Below are 20,721 nucleotides of genomic sequence, written 5' to 3' on the forward strand. Positions count from 1 at the left end.
AAGCAGAAGTTAGATCCTTTATATTGTCTCTAGTTGTTTGCTACTCATGACTCTTTTTGTTTGTTACATAATTTTATAGTGAGGCTTATTTGCTTCATTTTCAGAAGTAGAAAGTACCTGCTGACTTGCAGACTTCCCCCAAGTTATAATTTCCCCCCAAAGGCTTTCAATGCCATTTCCTGAAGCAGAAATTAAGAGGGTGCTGTAGTCTCAAACCCCGTTCAGCATTCTGTAGCACTGGTGTTTCTTTATAACATTGCACCAAGACCAAGAGTTTGAGATGGATGGGAAGTGCAAGTGAAGGAGGGAGTCTTCTTCATTCATGTAGGTGGCTGCCTAATCTTGTACCTTTTCCCCTCTGCCTTATAGAATTTTCTGAGTATCTCTGTGATATTTTGATGTTAATTCAAAATAAATGGCAGCATGCCAACTGGTGATTTTGTAGGCACTAGTTAAGTTAGTCAGAGGGCCTTTCATAGCAAAAATCTACACACAACAGGCTAAAGATGACGTGGGAACCTGCTCTGGTCACTCCCATGTTTAGAGTTGTCATATAAAATACAGGACACCCAATCAACTATCACATGGGACATACTGTATTAAAATGTTGTTTATTGTTTATTTGAAACTCAAATTTAACTGGTTCCTTCTGCTTTTGTTTGTTTGTTTGTTTGTTTCTATATCTGGTAATCCTACATGTAGTGTAATTCTGGCTTAGGTTAAGTTTTGAAGTTCACGATACTTGATGAAAGAACAAGGGATTCAAAGTCAAAAGAACCAAATCTGAATGCTGGCAACATTTACATTCAGCTATGTGATCTTGGAGAAGATGCTTTCCTTCTCTGAGCCTTACTTAACTCTGCTATAAAAATGGGGTAATATTACTTGCCCTACATTTCTAAACTGTTATGCTAGCCATAAGATTAGGTGCAAAAATACCCTATAAGCCAGGATGTCGGTGGCTCATGCCTGTAGTCGTAGCTACTCAGGCGGCAAAGATCAGGAGGATTGCAATTCAAAGCCAGCCCAGGCAAAATAGTTCATGAGACCCTATCTCGAAAAAAATCTATCACAAAAAAGGGCTGGTGTGGTAATTGAAGGTGCAGGCTCTGAGTTTGAACCCCAGTACCACAAAAATATAAATAAATAAATAAAAATACCCTGTAATCAAATGAAATTACTATTAAGGATCAAGTTCTTGAGTGTTTCTAGTTCTTGGGTTAAGAGCCAGTCGCTTTTCCAGAAGTTGGGAAGAAGAACTCAGTGAAGAAAGAAATACAGATGGTTTTCCACTTACGATGGTTCACCTTACAATTTTTTGACTTTATGATGTTATAAAAGCAATACACTTTCAGTATAAACCATCTTTGAATTTTTATTAACATATAACATTGTACATATTTATGAGGCACAGTGTAATGTTTTGATTTATATATACATTGGGTAGTGATTAACTCAGGGAAATAGAAATTAAAACCACAATGAGGTACAACTTCACCCCAGTGAGAATGGCTATTACCCAAAAGAAAAAATGTCAATGCTGGCAAGGATATGGAGAAAGGGAACTCTTACGCACCACTGGTAGAAATGTAAAGTAGTATATCCATACTGGAAAATAGGATGGAGGTTCCTTAAACAACTAAAAATAGAAGTACCATACAGCCCAGCAATCCTGCTATTGGGTATATGGCCAAAGGAAAAGAAATCAGAATATCAACGATACCTACACCCCCATGTTTATTGTAGCTTTGTTCATAATAGGGCATGAAACTAAATGTCCCCAGTATATGATAAATAAAAAAATTTTGATATATACATACTAGAAGCATGAGTTTGATATTTTCCCAAGATAGTCGTATGTGGTAAGAAACTCTTATGCTCCTGAGCTGCACCAGTGATCAGCCAATGGTCATGAGGATGAATGACCAATCCCCCACAGTGTACTGTGCTACCAGCATTGTCTGCATGCAGGTCTTCAGTAAATTACACAAAATAATTCAACACTTCTTCTTCTTTTTTTTTTTTTTTTTTTGTAAAATAGGCTTCTTCTTATATTATTTTGCCCAACTGTAGAGTTGGGCAAACTATAAGAGTTTGAAGCACTTTTAAGGTAGGCTAGGCTAGCCTAGGCTATGGTATTTGGTAGGTTAGATATGTTAAATACATTTGTACATGTGATTAGTTTATAGGACCATAATCATATTGTAAAAGCAGGAGCATCTGTGCTGTGAAAAACACAGAATTTGCATGATAGTAAGCAACAATAACAAAACATTGCAGTGTGTTCTGTAGTAGTTCAGTGCCTTGCCTGCTTTTGCTACACACTCTTGTATTTTTTTTCTTATGCAGCAAGTGAACTACACAAACTCTTGCAGCCTTTTCTGCTGAGGCGAGTGAAAGCTGAGGTAGCTACCAAGCTTCCCAAGAAGACAGAAGTAGTGATATATCATGGCATATCAGCATTGCAGAAAAAATACTACAAGGCCATCTTGATGAAAGATCTTGGTAATCAGAAGGCATTTTCTGTTTAGAAACTAAATGAGCATGTTATTTTCATGCAGAGAAGTATTTTATAATTCCACTCATTTTGTATAAGAAGAATGTGGGGTGCAATTTTGTATTCTGAATGTTACTCAGGTCAGCTGCAGTGAGATTATCTCAAGAGTATCTTAGACTTGGTTGTTACAAATCCTGAAATTTTTTTCTTTCACCCAGTTTTCCTTATTGCCTTAATTAAGCACATGCTTTTAAATGTCCCAGTTATGCCTTTTATCTTTACACTCTGTCAGATACTTAACAGATTGCAAAATATTTTTGTTGAATCAAATTCACTGGTAGGAAATGAAAGTGAGAAGGGAGAGGCAGGAGTGGAACAGTCTATTTGCTGGTTTGGTTGTGTGTGTGTGTGTGTGTGTGTGTGTGTTTTGTTTGTTTGGTTTGGTCACTTGACTTCAGAACAGTTAAAGAAGGGAATTTAGAATTTTGGGAAAAGAAAAACAAAGCACTGCTAAATTCAATATGGGTTTCCTTCTCAAAACAAAGTAATGGTAAATTTCCTAAGGTTGTGCTGTTAATTCTCAGTGCAGTTTAGTTTAATATGATTTGAGAAGTATACGAGGAAACTAGTAAGGTTATTTATGGAAACTTTGAGGGGAAGGTTTGATAGTTCATGTTTTTCTCTTTTTAAAATTTCAGATGCATTTGAAAATGAGATGGCAAAGAAAGTTAAACTTCAGAACATCTTGTCCCAGCTTCGAAAGTGTGTGGATCACCCATATTTGTTTGATGGTAAACCAGTACCCTTTCTTGTATTATTTTTTGTGAACAGTTCTGTAGTCAGAATCATAGAAAACATTTTCAAAAGAATTGCTGGTATTTACTATGTATACTTTGTTTATTCCCATTTCTCTCTTTCTCTCTGTTTTCCGGGCCTCAAGCTGCCAGGCAAGCGCTCTGCTACTTAAGCCACGCTTCAGTACTTTAGCTTTCAGTTTGTTGTTCACATGGGGTCTCATGATTTTCCTCAGGTTGGCCTTAGACTGTAATCCTCCTATCTTTGCCTCCAAGGTAGCTTGGGATGACAGGCATGCACCACCACCCCTGGCTTTCTTTGACTTTTTTTAATCTAAGATCAAGTCATAGATCTGCATTGCATTTGTCAGACCTCTTTATTCTCCTATAATCTAGAAATATTCTTAAGCTTTCTCATTTTGACTTTTTTGTCTCCCATGATCTTGAAACTTTTGGAGAATCAAAGCCAGTGGTTTTACAGAATGTGTCATAGCATGAGCATTTCTTCATCAACCAATTTCCCACTGTGTTGGTCACCACTCTGCCAAGTTCTCCAGTGCTCTGTGTTTCCCAGCCAGTGGTTGTCAGTTCATGGTGCAGTTAGCCTCTTCTTCTTGGAAGCCCTTTCTGCACTTAGCTTCTGTGGAGCACTTTTTCCTTCTCAATCTCCTTTGCTGCCTCCCCTCATCTTACCAACTTCTGTGAGTTTCCTCTTGAGAACTTCTTAGGTCCCTCCTATAAATTTGATGTGCAGTGTTTTTGTTTTCACTTAAACCGGGGCTTTATTAGTTTTCTCTCATGGAAGCCTTTGGGACAATTCCAGGACCTCTGGCCATGGAGCTTCAAGTATAGAATGGATTAATGTGGAAGTCTGCTATAGTAATTTCAAGGAAATCTTTGCCAAGTAATGATACGAATTTTGTCTTAAATAGATGCACATTCCAGCTTATTTATTTATTTATTTTTGGTGGTACTGAGGTTTGAACACACGGCCTCAAGCTTTCTAGGCAAGTGCTCTACCACTTGAGCCATACCCCCATCCCTTTTAGTTTATTTTTCAGTTAGGTGCCTGGGTGTGCCAACACACTCAGATTGGGGTTTTGTGTGTGTGTGTGTGTGTTTTCTCTCTTAATATCTTTTTTATTTTTTTATTGTTTTTATGTTTACTCACATGCTTCCTCCCCACAACCCCCTAACTTCTGGACTTTTTTTTTGAGATAGGGTCTTGCTAACTTTTGTCCAGGCAGAACTCAAACCAGTCTTCTTGTCTTCATTTCCTGAGTAGCTGGATGACAAGAGTGCACCACCACATCTAGCCCTCTTGATTTTCTAAAGTACTAGCATCTCCCTGTGCCTCAGTTTCCTGAAGAGGTTTGCTCCTTAGATAAGAATTTGTTAGGCTCTTTGAGTGTGCTAGGCTCTGTGATAGGTGATCAGCAGCCCTGAGATTGTCATGTAAGCAATTATAAGCAGATTAGCAACAGAGATGAGACTGGGGCACCTTCCACAACTAAAGAAGTGTGGATGCTCTTGCTGCACCCTAAATATTGGCTTTCTTCTTAAGGAGTGTATCCTAACTGAGGGCACACTATTGGGAGTGGATTTTTCTCTTTACCAGGTGTGGAACCAGAGCCTTTTGAAGTTGGAGACCACCTGATTGAGGCTAGCGGGAAACTTCACCTGCTGGATAAGCTGCTGGCATTCCTTTATTCCAGGTAGGAGCAGGTTCACATTTATTGCCGGGCTAGTGACGGTTCAGACCTGAATAATGAGGAACTTGCTGATTTCTTGAGACTAAATCACATTTTCCCTTTTTCAGCACCATGATTAAGGTTCTACCTAATCTGCAACTATATGCCTGCCTCCCACTCCACGATCATCCTTTTCTTTCCTGAATTACTACAGCACTTAGGATCCAAATCCTGCACTGGCAATTGTAGACCTTACTCTGCTGTCTGGTTAATCATGCATCTTAACCTCAGGACAGAGACAACATTGAACATTTCTTTTATAATTGCTCGCTAGCATCTTTCATTGAATCAGCACACCATAAGGGCTTGGTAAACATTCTTTTTTGTTAACCTGTGGGATTTCATTTCAACTCAAGGGGAACTCAAGTTTCTAGGCGACTCTTCCCCAGAGACATGAGTTGAGCATCAAAGATCAGGTTTAGTTAGTGTTCAGTGACCTGTATCCAGCTTAGACCTGGTCTTCCTAGTCATCTGAGGAAAAGTGGGATCTAGGAAAAGCCCAGATTCTCAGGATTTCAGAGTTGTTTGTCCCTATGGGAAGACTGCCCCAGGTGTGGCCTCAGCTAACCTAAAGCTTCAGATTTGACAAAATAGCCCAATCTTTGGAATGTACAAGTTAAATAATTGCATTTCTTACTGTATTTTATTGACTCTGATATCCATATGTCTACCATAAGTGTATTAGAGTTGGAGAAGAACCAAAATTCCTTCTTGCCAACTCTTTCATTTCACAGACCAAGAAAGGTTATGTGATTTATTCAAGGTCACACAGCCAGCAGAGATGAGATTAGCATTGAGGTCCTCACCTTAAAGTTCAATTTTTCCACGCATTTGCAAGTAAAGTCTTGCAAGAGTTATCCATAGCTGTTCCTCTGACATGTTTGTTGCACATTTAGATTGTTAGTTTTCTTAACGAAAATACTATTTTGACAGCATTATGCTTTTTTATGTAAAGAAAAAGGTAACAAGACTTGACTTCATTCTAGACACAAGCCATCATTTTGCCTTCTCCTTTTCTCTTTTCTCTCCCTACTGCACATAAGTTTTCTTTTGCCTCTTCTCTAAAATGATGCTTCTCGGGCTTCAGTCAATATAGCTGTTGATGATAGTGACTTCCTTCTCAAGTAGGAATAGCTGTAGATGGCTGACCACAAGTTCATCAGGGTCTTGGTTTGTGTGTGTGTGTGTATGTGTATTTGAATTTTGCATTTTACTCTTCACATATGAATATTTATGTTGCTGTTAAAATGAAAGCTTATATTTCTCTTGATTAAATGAACTGGTATCCCAGAAAGAGATCCTGGTTATTGTAGGTCCTCTCATACCCATTGACACATGCTCCCAAGAAATCCCCACACTAGTTTAAGATCAACCACTCTAAAGAAGACAGGTACATGTAGAGGTAATATTCTTTAGGTAAAGTGTTTAGAGTTTCTGAGAAAGTATTTAAATTATATGACATTTATATTTCTACTTTAGCATTTCATTTACTTATAAACTTATATTTTTTGGTGTGTTTCACCTGAGGGAAGCTCACCTTAAGTACTGCTAGAGTTGACAGTTTCTCCTTTTCTTTTTCTTATCAGGGGCCATCGGGTTTTACTGTTCTCCCAAATGACCCAGATGTTGGATATTCTCCAAGACTATATGGATTACAGAGGTGACTCCCCTTGGCTACCAAGCTTCCTAAGCCTTTTAGACTTAACAGCCAGACAGGTCCATGAAGAATAATATGTGGGGTTGGAACGTTACAGAGAAAAGCAGCACAAGAACACTGCTCAGAAGTAAAAGAAGATGAGAAGTGAGGGGAGTGGTGTGTGAAGTAGGGATTGACAGTGGGGTAGAGGCATGTGGATGGAAATAAATGCCTGTATTCCTGTGGGTTATGTGACTCAAAATTGTGGTTACTGGAGCAAATGTTGCAAAAATGTTGAGTGCTTTTGAAAATGTACAGTTTCAGTGATGAGAACTTTTGGTGTCTTGCAACATTTGACTGAACAGTTGAGCACTTATTCATGATTAGTAAAAAGATGAATATTGATGGGTATCAGTGGCTCACACCTGTAATCCTAGCTACTTGGGAGGCTGAGATGGGGAGGATTGTAGTTTGAGGCCAGTCCCATCTCCAAAATAACAAGAGTAAAATAGACTGGTGGTGTAGCTCAAGTGATAAAGCACCTGCTTTGCAAGCACAAAGCCCTGAGTTCAAACCCCAATCCCACCAACAAAAAAAAAAACAGATGAATATTGAAATTGTAGAGATCCCACAAATCAAGCAGGGAAAAGATAAGATCATTCATTTCTATATAGACAGTAGGCAAAGTAGGTTATTACCTGAGAACGCTCCTTAATATATAATAAAATGTATCTGGGATGATGGGAAATGCTATAACTGGTTGATTTTAAGCCCAGTGGTGCAGAAGTATCAGTTCCAGACCTTAAAAGTTAGTCCAGAGCAGTTTTCTCAGATCCACCAGATGCTCCCCAGGACAGTGTGTCTAGTCCAGTGATTACCTGTAGGAAAGCCATTGTCACACTGGGGAGTCCCTGATACCCAAGCCCATATGAAGTCATGACTCCCCTTTCTGACTCGATGCCTGGTGACAGATGGAGAATGCCCGTGCTTCATCAACAGGTGTGTGCTGGGCCTTCAGGCAGGCTCCCTCTCTGCTCCCAAGGGCTCATGCTTGCCTGAATAAGAATTGTTTCCCAGAAATACAAACTGCCATAGAGTGGACAGTCAGGTGGCACAGGAAGAATCACAGCGAGTACTAACTCCATAAATTCCCAGAGCAGCATGGTATGGTCAGTTCCCTTGTAAAATGTTGAATTGTCCTCCCTAAATTTAAATTTTTTCCATGAGATTTAGTTGAAGTAGGGGAATGCCTATATATGGAGAGGGACAAAATTAGTGTTTGGTTTTGGACTGAATTTTTGTTTTTATTCCCAAGAGTGTTTGAAAAAAGTTAAGATGTCTCTATTTTTCTCCCTCTATGTAAAGGTTACAGCTATGAGCGTGTGGATGGTTCTGTGAGAGGAGAAGAGAGACACCTGGCCATTAAGAACTTTGGACAGCAACCCATTTTTATATTTCTCCTGAGTACCAGAGCAGGTAGGCCATCTAGGTATAATGGAAGCACACAAATAATAGGTGGGACACTACTTTACATACCATCCATTACTACATTTTCCCATAATTCTCTTAAAGGTGAGGCTGTTACCAAGGAGTATAAAAAAGAGGGAACTGAGGTCATTGCCACACTTTTCCATGGACCTGGACTTCTAGAAGCATGGCAACATTTCTATCCACAATATCTAAGCTATGATTTCACCAAAGAAGTGAGGCTGAAGTTTGGGGTTGAACATACACTAATCTGCTTTACCTTTGGCCTGGCAATTTCCTAAAAGATTTCTGTGGAAAGTTTTACCTACATTCAAGTGGAAGCAACTGTCCTTCCCACCATGAATTTGTTTTGTTGTTGTTATTATTGTTTTTTTCTCTCTCTAGGCTTCAGAATCTTTTTTATTTTTAATAGACTTTACTTTTTAAAGAAGTATTACATTCACAGCAAAACACAGCAACTTTTCAAATACAGTTACAACACCCACACATTCATAGCCATGCTTATTATCAACACACCCCATCAGAGTGGTACATTTGTTACAGCTGATAGTTTCAGGTTCTTTTTTTTTTTTTTTAATTGTTGTACTGGGGTACATTGTGACATTTACAAAAATTCCTACAATGTATCATAGTTGAATTCACCTCCTCCATCATTCTCCTTTATCACCGGTCTCTTAGTTCCTGGAATAGTTTCAACAGGTCTCATTTTTCCATTTACATACGTGAGTTCATAATATTTTGAACATATTCACCTTCCTACACCCTCCTTATATCCTCCTCCCTCCCACTATTACCAACCCCCAAGACAGGACCTGTTTTGCCTTCCTGTTTTCCTTTTTTGGAAAAAAAAAAAAAAAAGACACTTATTTGTTTAAGATAGCTGTCCAGGGTATTTCCTTGTGACATTTCCATGTATGTATGTATTATAACCTGAATTCGTTCATCCCCTCTATTTTTCTCCTTTCTACAATAGTCCCCTTCTTATGTTGATTTCAACAGGTGTAAAAATTCTATATTCATTCTTGTATACAAAGTACATCAAACATTTTTAACTTTAACTTCTTTTACCCTCTCTTTCTCATTAGTGACCTCCCCTTAGCATGACTTGTTTTTCATAATATTGCTTGTATCTGTATTCCACATATGAGAGAAAATATGGCTTTCTGAGTCTGGCTAACTTCAGATGATGTTCTCCAGTTCCATCCATTTACCTGCAAACAATGAAATTTCATTCATTATGGCTGAATAAAACTTCATTGTACATAAATACCACATTTTCTTAATCTACTAATCAGTAGTGGGGCATCTTGGCGGTTTCTGTAGCTTAGTGATTGTGAATAGTGCAATAAACATGGTGTGCAGGTGTGTTTATTGTAAACTGACTTATATTCCTTTGCATATATCCCTTGGAGTGATGTTGCTCCACCATGAATTTTGTAAACATGAAAGCCTCTTTGCTAGTTGCCCTTCCTCCAAAAGTACCCTGGGAATAGTGTTTTACAAGTTTAACAGACATTTTGTTACTTAAAAATGTGATTGCAATGAAACTTCCAGCTATTTAGAATTATTTATAACCGTGTCTCTGTGCAACATAAATCATAAATAATATGCATGAAATTTGTGGTGCTGTACATAATAGTTACAGAGTGCTTTTATGTCATATCAAATAATCTGAAATCAGTTTTGGGAAACGAAGTTTTTCTTACATCCTGGATTGAGTAGAGAGCTTAAATTAAGCATTGAACTCATAATCTTAGTTTATTATTTTATTTTTGCCTAAATCCTGGTGGAATAGACAAGGAACAGAAAAGGAATGTGTGTTGTATATTAAAGAGTGATCAGTATCTCAATGAAAAGAGAGTTCAGTTTTGTTTAAGAAGCATTTATTCTGTGCTCAGTACTATAAGAGTATGTAAATAAAGAAGTTTTAGATATAATCCTTAACCATAGAAGATCATCAGTTTATGTCTTACCTCTCTAAAAAGAAAATAATGTAAGATAGCAGATTCATTTGGCTTCATTCTCTTCCAAGGTCACAGATGACACCCTGCATCTCAGCCACCATTCATGTGATCTGCTGTCTCAGGGGAGTCTTAGTGGAATCTTCAAGGATCGGGGCAACTTATAGCATTGAGAAGTCATTTCCATTTGTGCTTTAAAGAGTTCTGCATCAGAGAACAGTATTACGTTCAAAACGTTTGAAGTTGGGAAGCAAGAGGTCTTTGCCTTTCAGTAAATATGCATGAGGACTTGGGGTAGACCCTGTAGGAGCTAGACATTAGTCTAGTCCTAGACATTAATGTTTTCCGCATCACTGCCATGTTTGCTATCATGTTTTTGCTATAGTTTTGTAGCATTTTTTTTTTAACAGGTTTCCCTCCAACTTTCACATATTTCTGTGATTGAGTCATATTGCCACCAGATGGCAGTGATAGCTCATGAATCTGTCCCAAACAAACCATCATCCAAGGGAGGTGTAGGTCAGTGATAGAGTACTTTCGTAGCATGTGCAAGGCCCTGGGTTCAACCCCCAGCACCAAAAATAACAAATAAAAAAAATCAACTGTAGTGAAGAAGAGCTGGATTTTTTGCTGTCCTGGCGTTTGAACTCAGGGCCTCACACTGGCTAGGCAGGTGCTCTACTGCTTGAGCCACACCCCCATCCCTTTTTGTTTTAGATATTTTTCAGGTAGGGTCTCATGTTTTTTCCCTGGGCTGGCCTCAGAACATGATTCTCCTACCCATGTTCTCCTGCATACTGGGAATCACAGCCACCATGTCTGGCTTATAAATTGATATTGGATTTCACAAACTTTTTGTCCAAGCTAGCCTCAAACTGCAGTCCTCATGATCTCTGACTCCCAAGTACATGGGATTACAGGCATGAGCCACTGTGCCCAGCAGAAGAAGATAATTTTTATGGAGGACATTTTTAAGTGAAATAAGTGCCTGGGAAGTATTGGAGTATACTGTATAAAAGCACAGGTTTTAGAGCCAGGTGTGGTTTGTGGCCTATAGTCCCAGCTACTTGGCAAGTTGAAGCAGGATTACTTGAGCCCATGAGTTTGAGCCTAACCTGGGCAACATATCGAGGAAACCTTATTTCAATGAATAGGAGCCAGACCATGGGGGACTGAATCCTAGCTCTTTCATCTGCTAGCTGGGCAACTTCAAATAAATCCCTTTATCTTTGTTTCCATCTCAATATCTACAAAGTAGAGATAGCAAGGACTCAGGGTTGTGTGCAGGGTAGAAGAGTTAATACATGCAAAGTGTCAGAACAACAGTTGGCACACAGTAAACAAAGCCTGTGTGTAGCTATCGTTGGGTATAACTTAGCTTTTCATTACTCAGTCATTATCTCTTTATTCCAACTTTACTTTTAAATGAAGGCTTTAATTAGAATGTTCTTGCCTGACTTATCTTGAAATCCAGCTGTGAATTAGTACTCCTCAAAAGTCCTTAATTCAGGCTCTTGGAACAAGCCCTTGTAGGCTCACTTGTTTTACCAACGAGTTCTAACGACCCTGGCAAGAGTGAGTCCATTTCTTACTGGTATTCACATTAATCAAAGAGAAGGCTGTAATTTGCCTTTGTGGTTCTTTAATTCCTACAACCAAAGTCCCTCTTTAGCCCTTGTCCTGTAGCACTGAAGTAAAACCAGAGGTTGTTGTGTGGCCTGTTTTTGTCTTGAGTTGGTGTGTTGCATTGCCTTTGATTAATGTGGAATGAGTACAGAAAGACTTTCTAGGTTTTCTCCAGTCAGAGGGAGGTTGTTTCCCACTCTGCTTGAGAGTGTGTCATTCCCTCTGCTTGTTAGCTCATAAGTGTGATCAAGTGTTCTTCTCTCACTAATGCCCACAGCAGGCCTCTCACATGTAGAGAGCTGTTTTCTGAAAGAGCATTTTGGAAGACTATTCTAAGCACAATTCAACAAGGTTTTTAAACAGGGAGATTTAAAGTAACTTCACAGCACTACCTTAAGCGTCCTCTTTTGCTACTAGCCCCCACTCTCCTCATTCTGTTATACTCAGTAATTAGATGTTCCCCACTCAGGCAATGTGAAGTCAGGGACCATGTCTGACTACTACCGGGTTCTGGAATTGGTGATGAGGTGTTGGTTTGAAAGATGAAGCCAGTCCATTTGATAGATTTCAGTTTACCAGCTTAGCCTTGTATCTATTTCCCAGTTCCTCATCTCTGTGCTGCTGCTCACACTCCTTTTTGTCTTGGTTTAGGTGGAGTTGGCATGAACTTAACAGCAGCAGATACCGTTATTTTTGTTGACAGTGATTTTAATCCTCAGAACGACTTGCAAGCAGCTGCCAGGGCTCACCGGATAGGCCAGAACAAGTGAGAATCATTGGCGTTTTTTTCTCTTCCTTGGCTTGCCTGGGTTGTGGAGGAGGGTGAAGGGCATGGTCCTGGTGACAGTGTCAGATAGGGAGGCGAGAGACCCCAGGTTCTGTCCCCACTTTGCTGCTGACTCCTGGAGAAGTGTTGGATGGGTCACATTAGTCCAGACTTATTTTATTAGATACAGGTCACATTATGAAAAGATTTAACTTCTTAAGAAGTTATTTAACTCAAAGAATATATCTTGAGTTAAGGTTTGGTTCAATTAAAAACTGGGCTAAAAGGGGTTCTGGAACTTTGCCAAATAGATGGATGTTTTTGACCTAAGGACAATATGTTCTGTCAGGGATTTTCCTTAGCCAGGGATGAGGTATCCCAGTTATGGTTACCTCTTGACTTTTTGGAGAATTCAGAGAGAATTTGAGACCACATCTCTCCAGCAAATGCTCAGGACTGAATGACACAGTGTCTTTTTTTTTTTGGTGTTGAAGATAGAACCCAGGCATTACATGTGCTATCTGCCACTGAGCTACACCCCAGCCCAAGGATATCCTTTTAATTGTACTGTGTGTGTGTGTGTGTGTGTGTGGTGTTTGGCTTGGCTTCCCATTGGGTGTACCTACCTGGCACACTTTTACCCAACTTTGCAGATGCTTATCACAACTGCTGTCATTTGTCTTACATACAGGTCTGTTAAAGTTATTCGGCTGATCGGCCGAGACACTGTGGAAGAAATTGTTTGTAGGAAAGCAGCCTCCAAACTGCAGCTCACCAACATGATTATAGAAGCTGGCCATTTTACTTTGGGAGCTCAGAAACCTTCAGCCGATGCTGACCTCCAGGTAGAGTACACAGTTCTACTTAGGAAAGCCTTGCTTTGTGGCCAGTGCTCTCTGAGTGAGGATGTAACCACCCACTCTCCCCAACCACACATTCATTCCCTGACCTAACTCATACCCACCATAGTACTGACACATGCAGGGTGCTGGAGGAGCTAAAATGAGAGTGGTACATGAAGGCAGTAGACTATAGAATAAAGCAAACTGGCTTTGAGACATCTAGCTTGGATTCAAATCCAAGCCTCATCACTCATTGACTGTGTGACCTTAAGTAGATACATTTTTTTTCTTTGTCAGTACTAGGAATTGAACCCAGGGCCTTGTGCATGTTAGGCTAGCGGTCTACCACTTGAGCCATGCCCCAGCCCTTTTGTTTGTATTTTTATTTATTAAAAATTTTTTTTCATGGTTCTGGGTATTGAACTCAGGGCCTAGCACATGCCAGTAGGCAACACAATGCCACTGAACTGCACCCCCAGCCCTTTATTTTGTTTTTGAAATAGGGACTTACTAATTTTGTCCAGGCTGGCCCCAAACTCATGATCCGCAAATCACTACACTCAGATTTCCAGATCTCATAGATCTACGCTCTTTTTTACTTTTCTAAAAATGAAGATGCTACTGTTTACCTATGAGGGTGGTTAAAAGAATTAAGTTTAAAGAAAGAACTTGATGTAATCCATGGCACTTAATTCCTTATCTCTTTCTTAATCCCAGATCCTTTGATCAGTGATTTATACTACTCAGTTCAGACTCAAAGGAGGCAAACAAGATTCAAAACTGTGCCATCAGAAAAGGGGACAAAAGAACTAGAGATAATTGCTTGAGGAAGGGAAACTTAGATGGGAGTCACATGATGTCTTGGATGATTCTAGAGAGAGCTCTCTTTTGGAAGAGGCTTATAGTCATCATATAGCAGCCCTTGAGTTAAAATTAGAACCTGTGGTATAATATATCCAGGTTCTTTTGAGGGCCTGGGTGTGGAGAGACCAACTCCTAGGATTCTAGAAAGATCCTGGCATGAAATGAGTAATAAATGTCTGGCAAGGGCAGTAGTGTGAAAAGGTCTGCAGTAAGGAACATTGCAGAGAAGAACTGACAGGAGCTGCCTACTGTTTTGAAGTGGGCAACTGGCAAACACAGCTGTGAGCTTTTAAGCCTATGCGGTGAGAATAGAATCGGGAAGAGAGGAGGTGTACGAGGAAGGGCAGAATTTAGGAAGGTGAGTATAATGTAGGCTTTAGTAAACACAGTTTGTTGTAAAGCTACAACATAAAGGGGGTGTGGCCCAGAGGTAGAGCATGCATGAGGTCCTGAGTCCAATCACCAAGTCCACCACCACTACCCCCCCAAAAAAAGAAAAGAAAAATGCAATATAAACATAAATGATTGTTAGGGAAAGACTCAGAGACAAAGTGAAAGGCTTTCATTTAGAAAAGTTTGCAAGGAAAAACACAGGCTTTAAAAGGACTAACTTAGCAAATAAAGGTATATGAAAAGGAAGCATTACACAGTGCTACAGGTAGCAGAGTTACCAAGTTTACGGTTACTCCTAATAACCAGCAGTTTTCTGACACATATCCAAAGGCCAGCAGTGGTTTTACGCTGTAGCATTGCAGAGATGCAAACCATGCTGTTTTTGTTAGATGGTCAATAACTTGCAGGAAAGGCTCGTGGTTTTTTGGGAACTAGACTAGAAATAAAACCCTGGGTTTTATTCCTTCATTTGTTTGATTGCTGTCCATCTTAGAGGGGTAGGTGTGGAATTTTTATTTTATTTTATTTATTTTTTTCTTTTTCCATTTTGTTGTTGCTGTTGACACTGATGTCCCATGCTTGCTCATCTGTCATGGTGGCAGAGCAGGCTGTATTTTGTTTTCACATGATTAAAGAGGCAATTACAAATATAACATGATAGCTTTAGAGAGAGGTAGCTTGAGAGATGATAGCTTATAGAGACCCCTAAATACAGTTCTCCATAGAGTTTTGAGAGATGGTACTCCCTTGGGGATCTTGAAAGGCCACATTCTGGTAGTTTAGAGCTCTTAACAGGTACTTGAACTGTGTGGCAGTAGAGGGAGCTCCAGGGATTCAATTAGGGTGTCCCTGTGACATGGGCTGCTGGTACATCATTGTGAAACGTCGTTGAACGTGACTCCTTGTCATGGGGACAAATACTGTGGGACTATAGACTGCTGGCTGTTTAAGGGGCCCTGTGGCACTTTCTGCCCATCTCCTGGTTACTAGTAGGAAAGTTGCACCTGGCGCTAATGTCTGAATTTTCTCTTCTCCATCCAGACTCTACTGAGTTATTTGTGGTTGTCAAAAACAAAGGTAATAACCCAGTGCCCTTGTCTCAAAAGAAAGCAGAGATGTTTTTTTTGCTTTTTGTGTTTTTTGTTTGCTTGTTTTGGGTTTTTTTTTTCTTTTGTTTTCTTTCTTTTTTTTTTTTTTGGCAGTACCAGTGTTTGAACTCAAGGCTTTACACTTAGTAGGATGCACTCTACCATTTGACCCACACCTCCAGACATGATTTTCTTTTTTTTTAATAAAAAAAAAATCTAACAGTAAAAGCTGTGGTTCTGTTTGATAAGTCTAAGCAGTGTGGAGCTGTGAAGTCCCGAAGGAGGGAAGCAGGCTCATAATCTCACAAGGACAGCACAACAGAAACAGAAAGGCAGACACAGATGGAGTGAGCATTTATTGCACATGTACTGTGTGCTCCATATTTTCTAAAGTGCTCTTTTCCAGTTGTTTCAGCGAATAACAACAGAATGAGGTAGCGCTATCTTTATCTTCATCTTAAGTAGTTAGCCCAAGGTCATTCAGGTTTAGGACTCCAGATCTAAGCACTCTTTAAACTCCAGCCACATGCCCTTGTTGCTATAATATACTGCTTCTCATAAAAACACAAGAAAAAGGGGAGAGAACAGGAGGATGAGTACCAGGAGTGTCAAGAAGATTCAGACTAAGCAATAGCCTTTGGTTCTGATGACCAGGAGCTGTCACTGGTCTTAGCCATGTGCTTTCCATAGAGTATTGTGATAGGAAGCAAATTGCCAAAGGAAAAGAGTCAGCATATGGTGAGCTAGAGTACTTAGCGGAGCCTTCTCTTTCTAAGATTTGGCTGTAGAAAAGTTAGGAAAGCAGCTAACGGGGTCTCTGATTTCTCTTGTAGTTGCAGGGAATGCCTGTGAGAAAGGAGTTAGTGAGAAGTGCTATGGAAAATGCTGAAAATTACTGTTATTCTTACCAAAAACTGGAGGCTTATAAATGTTTTTGTTGTTGTTATGGAGAATTGCCAGAGTCAAAAGCTCTGGTCATCATTTATCACCTCTTTTCTTACCCATCATCTAACTGTTAAACTGCCTGGTTGGTGTCATCTTGGTGGAGAAGAAAGGCTGTCTGTCAGGGAAGGAATGTGCCTGGAGGCTCTTAGCAAATCACCCATGTCCTGATGTTTATTTTCATAAGAACTAACTGGACTTTTTTTATTTTCTCCATTCAAGCTAAGTAAGATCCTCAAATTTGGCTTGGATAAACTGCTGTCCTCTGAGGGCAGCACCATGGAAGAAACAGACCTGGAGTCCATCCTGGGAGAAACCAAAGATGGCCAGTGGGTCTCTGATGCCCTGCCTGCAGCAGGAGGAGGGAGCAGAGAGCAAGAGGAAGGAAGTGAGTTGGGGGCCTGGATATAGCAAATGGCACAACCACACCAAGCTAGGGCATGAATGAGATGAGTCTCATGGAGAGTTCTGTGCCTGCTCCCAGACATCTTTTCCTACCCAACCCTAATGCTTTCTTGGGCATACTCTTCAGAATTTGCTTGGTACAAAAACTCTTCTTGGACTAACTGGAATTGTATCTGGCTATTTCTTTGTAGCTGAACTCTGAACCAAACTCATGATATAAATGCTTATGTTCATCTGAACCTCAAAGAGTACCTTTGTGTGGTTCCAAGCATCTTCTCAGGCCTGTGTCTTTACAGGGGTTCTCTGCACATAGTGATGTCCTTTTTGGGCAGAATGACTTGCTTTGTCAATGGAGGTCTCACTGTGTGCTCACTCACAGTGCAAGCTGTGTCATGTGCCATTTATCTCCACAGGACCCCTTGTGTGAAGAAGATGATTTTGTCTTTTCCTTACTCTGAATTTGATAAACATTTGGCTTTTTTGTTCTTTTCTATTCTGAATTTTGTATTTGAAATTTTTTTTGTTTGTTTTATCAATGTAACTGTGTATGGATGTTCCCTAGTGTCTCTTGGTTATTTTCAAGTGACTATTTTCCTGTGCCAGCAGGAGCAGGGAGTCATATGGAAGAGGGTGAGGAGTAGAGAATCTTACTGGGCTTCTTAATTCACGCATTCCTTGTCCCGTCCATGCAGAGAACTCTGCCTTTGCTAGACGGAGCTTTCTGTCTGGTGGGAGTGGGCTGGATGCGACTTCTGTTGTTTCTCTAGGAATTTCCATGACTTGCTTTCTTCTTTCCCTTTGCCAAAAAATGTTAAGGGATGTCTCCTTATTCTAAGTTGTCCCTCCCCACCAACCCCCAAAAGCAGTGCTTTCCCAAATTTCTGGTTACATCTAGTTTTAGTTCTTTTCTTTTAATTTCTTGGTAGCCAATGCTGCATCCAGCAGGTGAGACCCTCATTTTGGGGGGTAAATTTTATCTTTCTGACACTATTACAACCTCACTGCCCTTCCTCCTGTTCAGTCTTTGCCTGACTCTCCATTCTAGTTTGTGCTTCCCAGCTGGCTCAGCTGGTTTGGGGTATTTATTTCTCTACTTACCTGACAGTGGAAATTTGTAGTATTTCCTGACACCTAATTTTGTAGTAGGCCTGGATTGACGTGGTTTTGTCCACATTGCTGATGTGTATGGTTTTTATTTAGGCAGCTGGTATTGTTTTGCATGATACTGTTCTTTGACTTCTGTCATGTTTTACCTTTAAGTTCTTTATAATAATATCCCATTTATATTCTTCAAAAACACTTTCCTATTCTTTGCTTGTCTTAATTGTATCCTGCTCTCATTTTAAGGGCCTAATATTCTCCCTGAATCTTCCCTGAGGGCCTTTATTATAGCTTTTTAAAAAAGGATTCTTCTATCCACCGCATTGTCTCTTTTCCCTCCAATTGTTTCTCCCTCTTTTAAAAAATTTGTTTTAGAATCTCTTGTTCTTCTTGTTGGTAGCTTTTCTGAACTGTCTGATATCCTTGGTCTGCCTGACTATAAGTGCTGGTGACGTGCCATGAGTTGATGACAGCCCTGCTGTGAGCAGGTAGATGGGCCCTGGGGCCTGCTCCCAGCATGGCTGGTTGGTGAGGCAGCCTTCACACTGCAGGAGCCTTCCCAGATACCTGTATTTGAAGACTTTTTACTGAGCAATTCATTTTCTCCAGAGATGAAGGGAGGTGAGGCAGAGTAAACCTGTTTGCTTACAGAACCAATGGGTGAGTATGGCTGGGGTGTCCCATTGTTTTGTGTGCAGATTTCTCAGCTCCCCTACCTCATGGTGCCCTGTACTTGTGAGTCCTAAACTTTTGGAGGGTTGGGAGGGTCTCTGTTTCCTTAGTCAGCCTTGGATTAGGTTGTTTTGGTTCCATGACTCTTCTTAATCTGTTATCCTGCCAGGCTACTTTCCACTTTGCAAAGAGCTATTGAACTTTCTCATTTACCACTGCCTCGTATATCTTTTTTTTTTTTTTTTTTTTTTTCAGCACTGGGGCTTGAATTCAGGGCCATTACCTTGAGCCACTCTGCCATCCCTTTTTTTGTGATAGGTATTTTTGAGATAGGGTCTCACAAACTATTTGCCTGGGCTATGATCCTCTTGATCTCTGCCCCCTGAGTAACTAGGATTATAAGCATGAACCACTGGTGCCCAACTCTCATACATCTTTTTAAAAATCCTTTTACTGTCATTTAGCAGTTTCAGGTGAGGTAAGTAATAGATGTATGTGGTCATATTTTTAAGTTATATTTGATTTTCTTAAATACCAAAGCTTACATCCATTTCCACACGCACCTAGATTAATTCCAGCCTACTTTCCTAATATTTCCTAGAACAAAATAAAATTGCAGTGTTTTCAGAAACACGATTATATTTCTTAGTTAATCCAACTGCTTAGAATCATTATATATTTTTCAGCTAATCCAACTGTCAGGAAGGAGTCCCGTGTTGGATTAAAATTGGTAATATTGTCTTTGATGAATGGGTCTAGGCTTCCTGTGTAGCAGATCGTCCACTGGCAGGATGCAGAAGATGGTCTAGACCTGTGGGTGCTGGCCTCCTCTTGGCCACAGAATTAAGATGGGGAGTGCAAATGAAAATAACATAAAGGAATATGAGAGACTAGTAATTAAAGCAGTCCTATGCGATAAGGCAGGGTTGCTTTATCTTGATGCCAGGGTTTTTTTTAAAGCAGGTTTACATTATAAGTTGAGAATTTCATGCAGTATGAAGCTACATATGTTGATCATATTTGACACTTCTCAGCTTTATTTCTCACTTGTTGATAGAGTGATTCATTGAAAGCCCCCTGCTGATTTAATTAGCAAATGCCAATTAGAATTACAGCTGGTTAAATTTGGGTACAAGTGTGAAGCAATTGATCTCTTGAGAATGCAAATGTTTTGCTTTCATATTCTCTAGAGAAAACATTCTTATAGCTGATTTTATAATGCTGTGAAAATACATTATTTGGTAACGTGCAATAAAATATACTTCACTGTCAAATCATTATCTTACCTATCTGTGGTTGCTGGTCTTGGATGATTATCCCTTGATTCATGATCTTGGCAAATCACTCAGCCTCATTGAATTTTTGTGTCCTCATCTGTAAAAATGGTGCTACTGATGTCTGCTTTACCCTCTTACACACTTGCAAAAATCAAATGTGCTGATAGGTGTGCAAGTGCTCTGATAGCAGAAAGTGTTACTTAAAATTACACTATTGTACTTACTCTTATTACTATAATTATTATTTGCTAGCTTGCTTCATTTTTGCTTTTCTGTGGACAGTAATCTACTGAAAAGAGCACACTGGCATTGTAATCAGAAAGTCCTGCCTTTTCCATTTATCAGCAGTGAGAGTTGAGGCATCCCTTAATTCCTGTGTGAGCCTCAGCTTCCCTTTTTCAAACATGAGGTTAATTAGCCAGGATTGAGGTGAGGATCATGAAAGTACATCAAGAGATCTGTAAAGAATATTGAAAATCCTAGGGATTGTGTTTGTGATTTTTCATTTTCTCATGGATTTGCCACATGTTTCTTTTAATACTATGAAAAGGGGGAAAGGAGTTGATTATTTAAAGTATGTTTGGAATGAAAAACTGGAGATTTTATTGGGGAATCTTA

At 39.8% G+C, this 20,721-nt stretch overlaps 1 protein-coding gene across 1 annotated transcript in view; it reads left to right on the top strand.

Annotated features, from left to right (window-relative positions):
- Chd1l (chromodomain helicase DNA binding protein 1 like) overlaps positions 1–20,721 on the top strand; it is a 55,995-nt gene that overhangs the window by 24,255 nt on the left and 11,019 nt on the right. The window contains 8 exon segments of the mRNA XM_020180180.2: positions 2,350–2,505; positions 3,196–3,288; positions 4,910–5,006; positions 6,629–6,702; positions 8,044–8,154; positions 12,405–12,519; positions 13,211–13,364; positions 16,871–17,036. Coding sequence (XP_020035769.2) covers positions 2,350–2,505; positions 3,196–3,288; positions 4,910–5,006; positions 6,629–6,702; positions 8,044–8,154; positions 12,405–12,519; positions 13,211–13,364; positions 16,871–17,036 — 966 coding nt within the window.

Source organism: Castor canadensis, chromosome 12, assembly GCF_047511655.1.
Source record: "Castor canadensis chromosome 12, mCasCan1.hap1v2, whole genome shotgun sequence".
Classification (NCBI taxonomy): domain Eukaryota; kingdom Metazoa; phylum Chordata; class Mammalia; order Rodentia; family Castoridae; genus Castor; species Castor canadensis.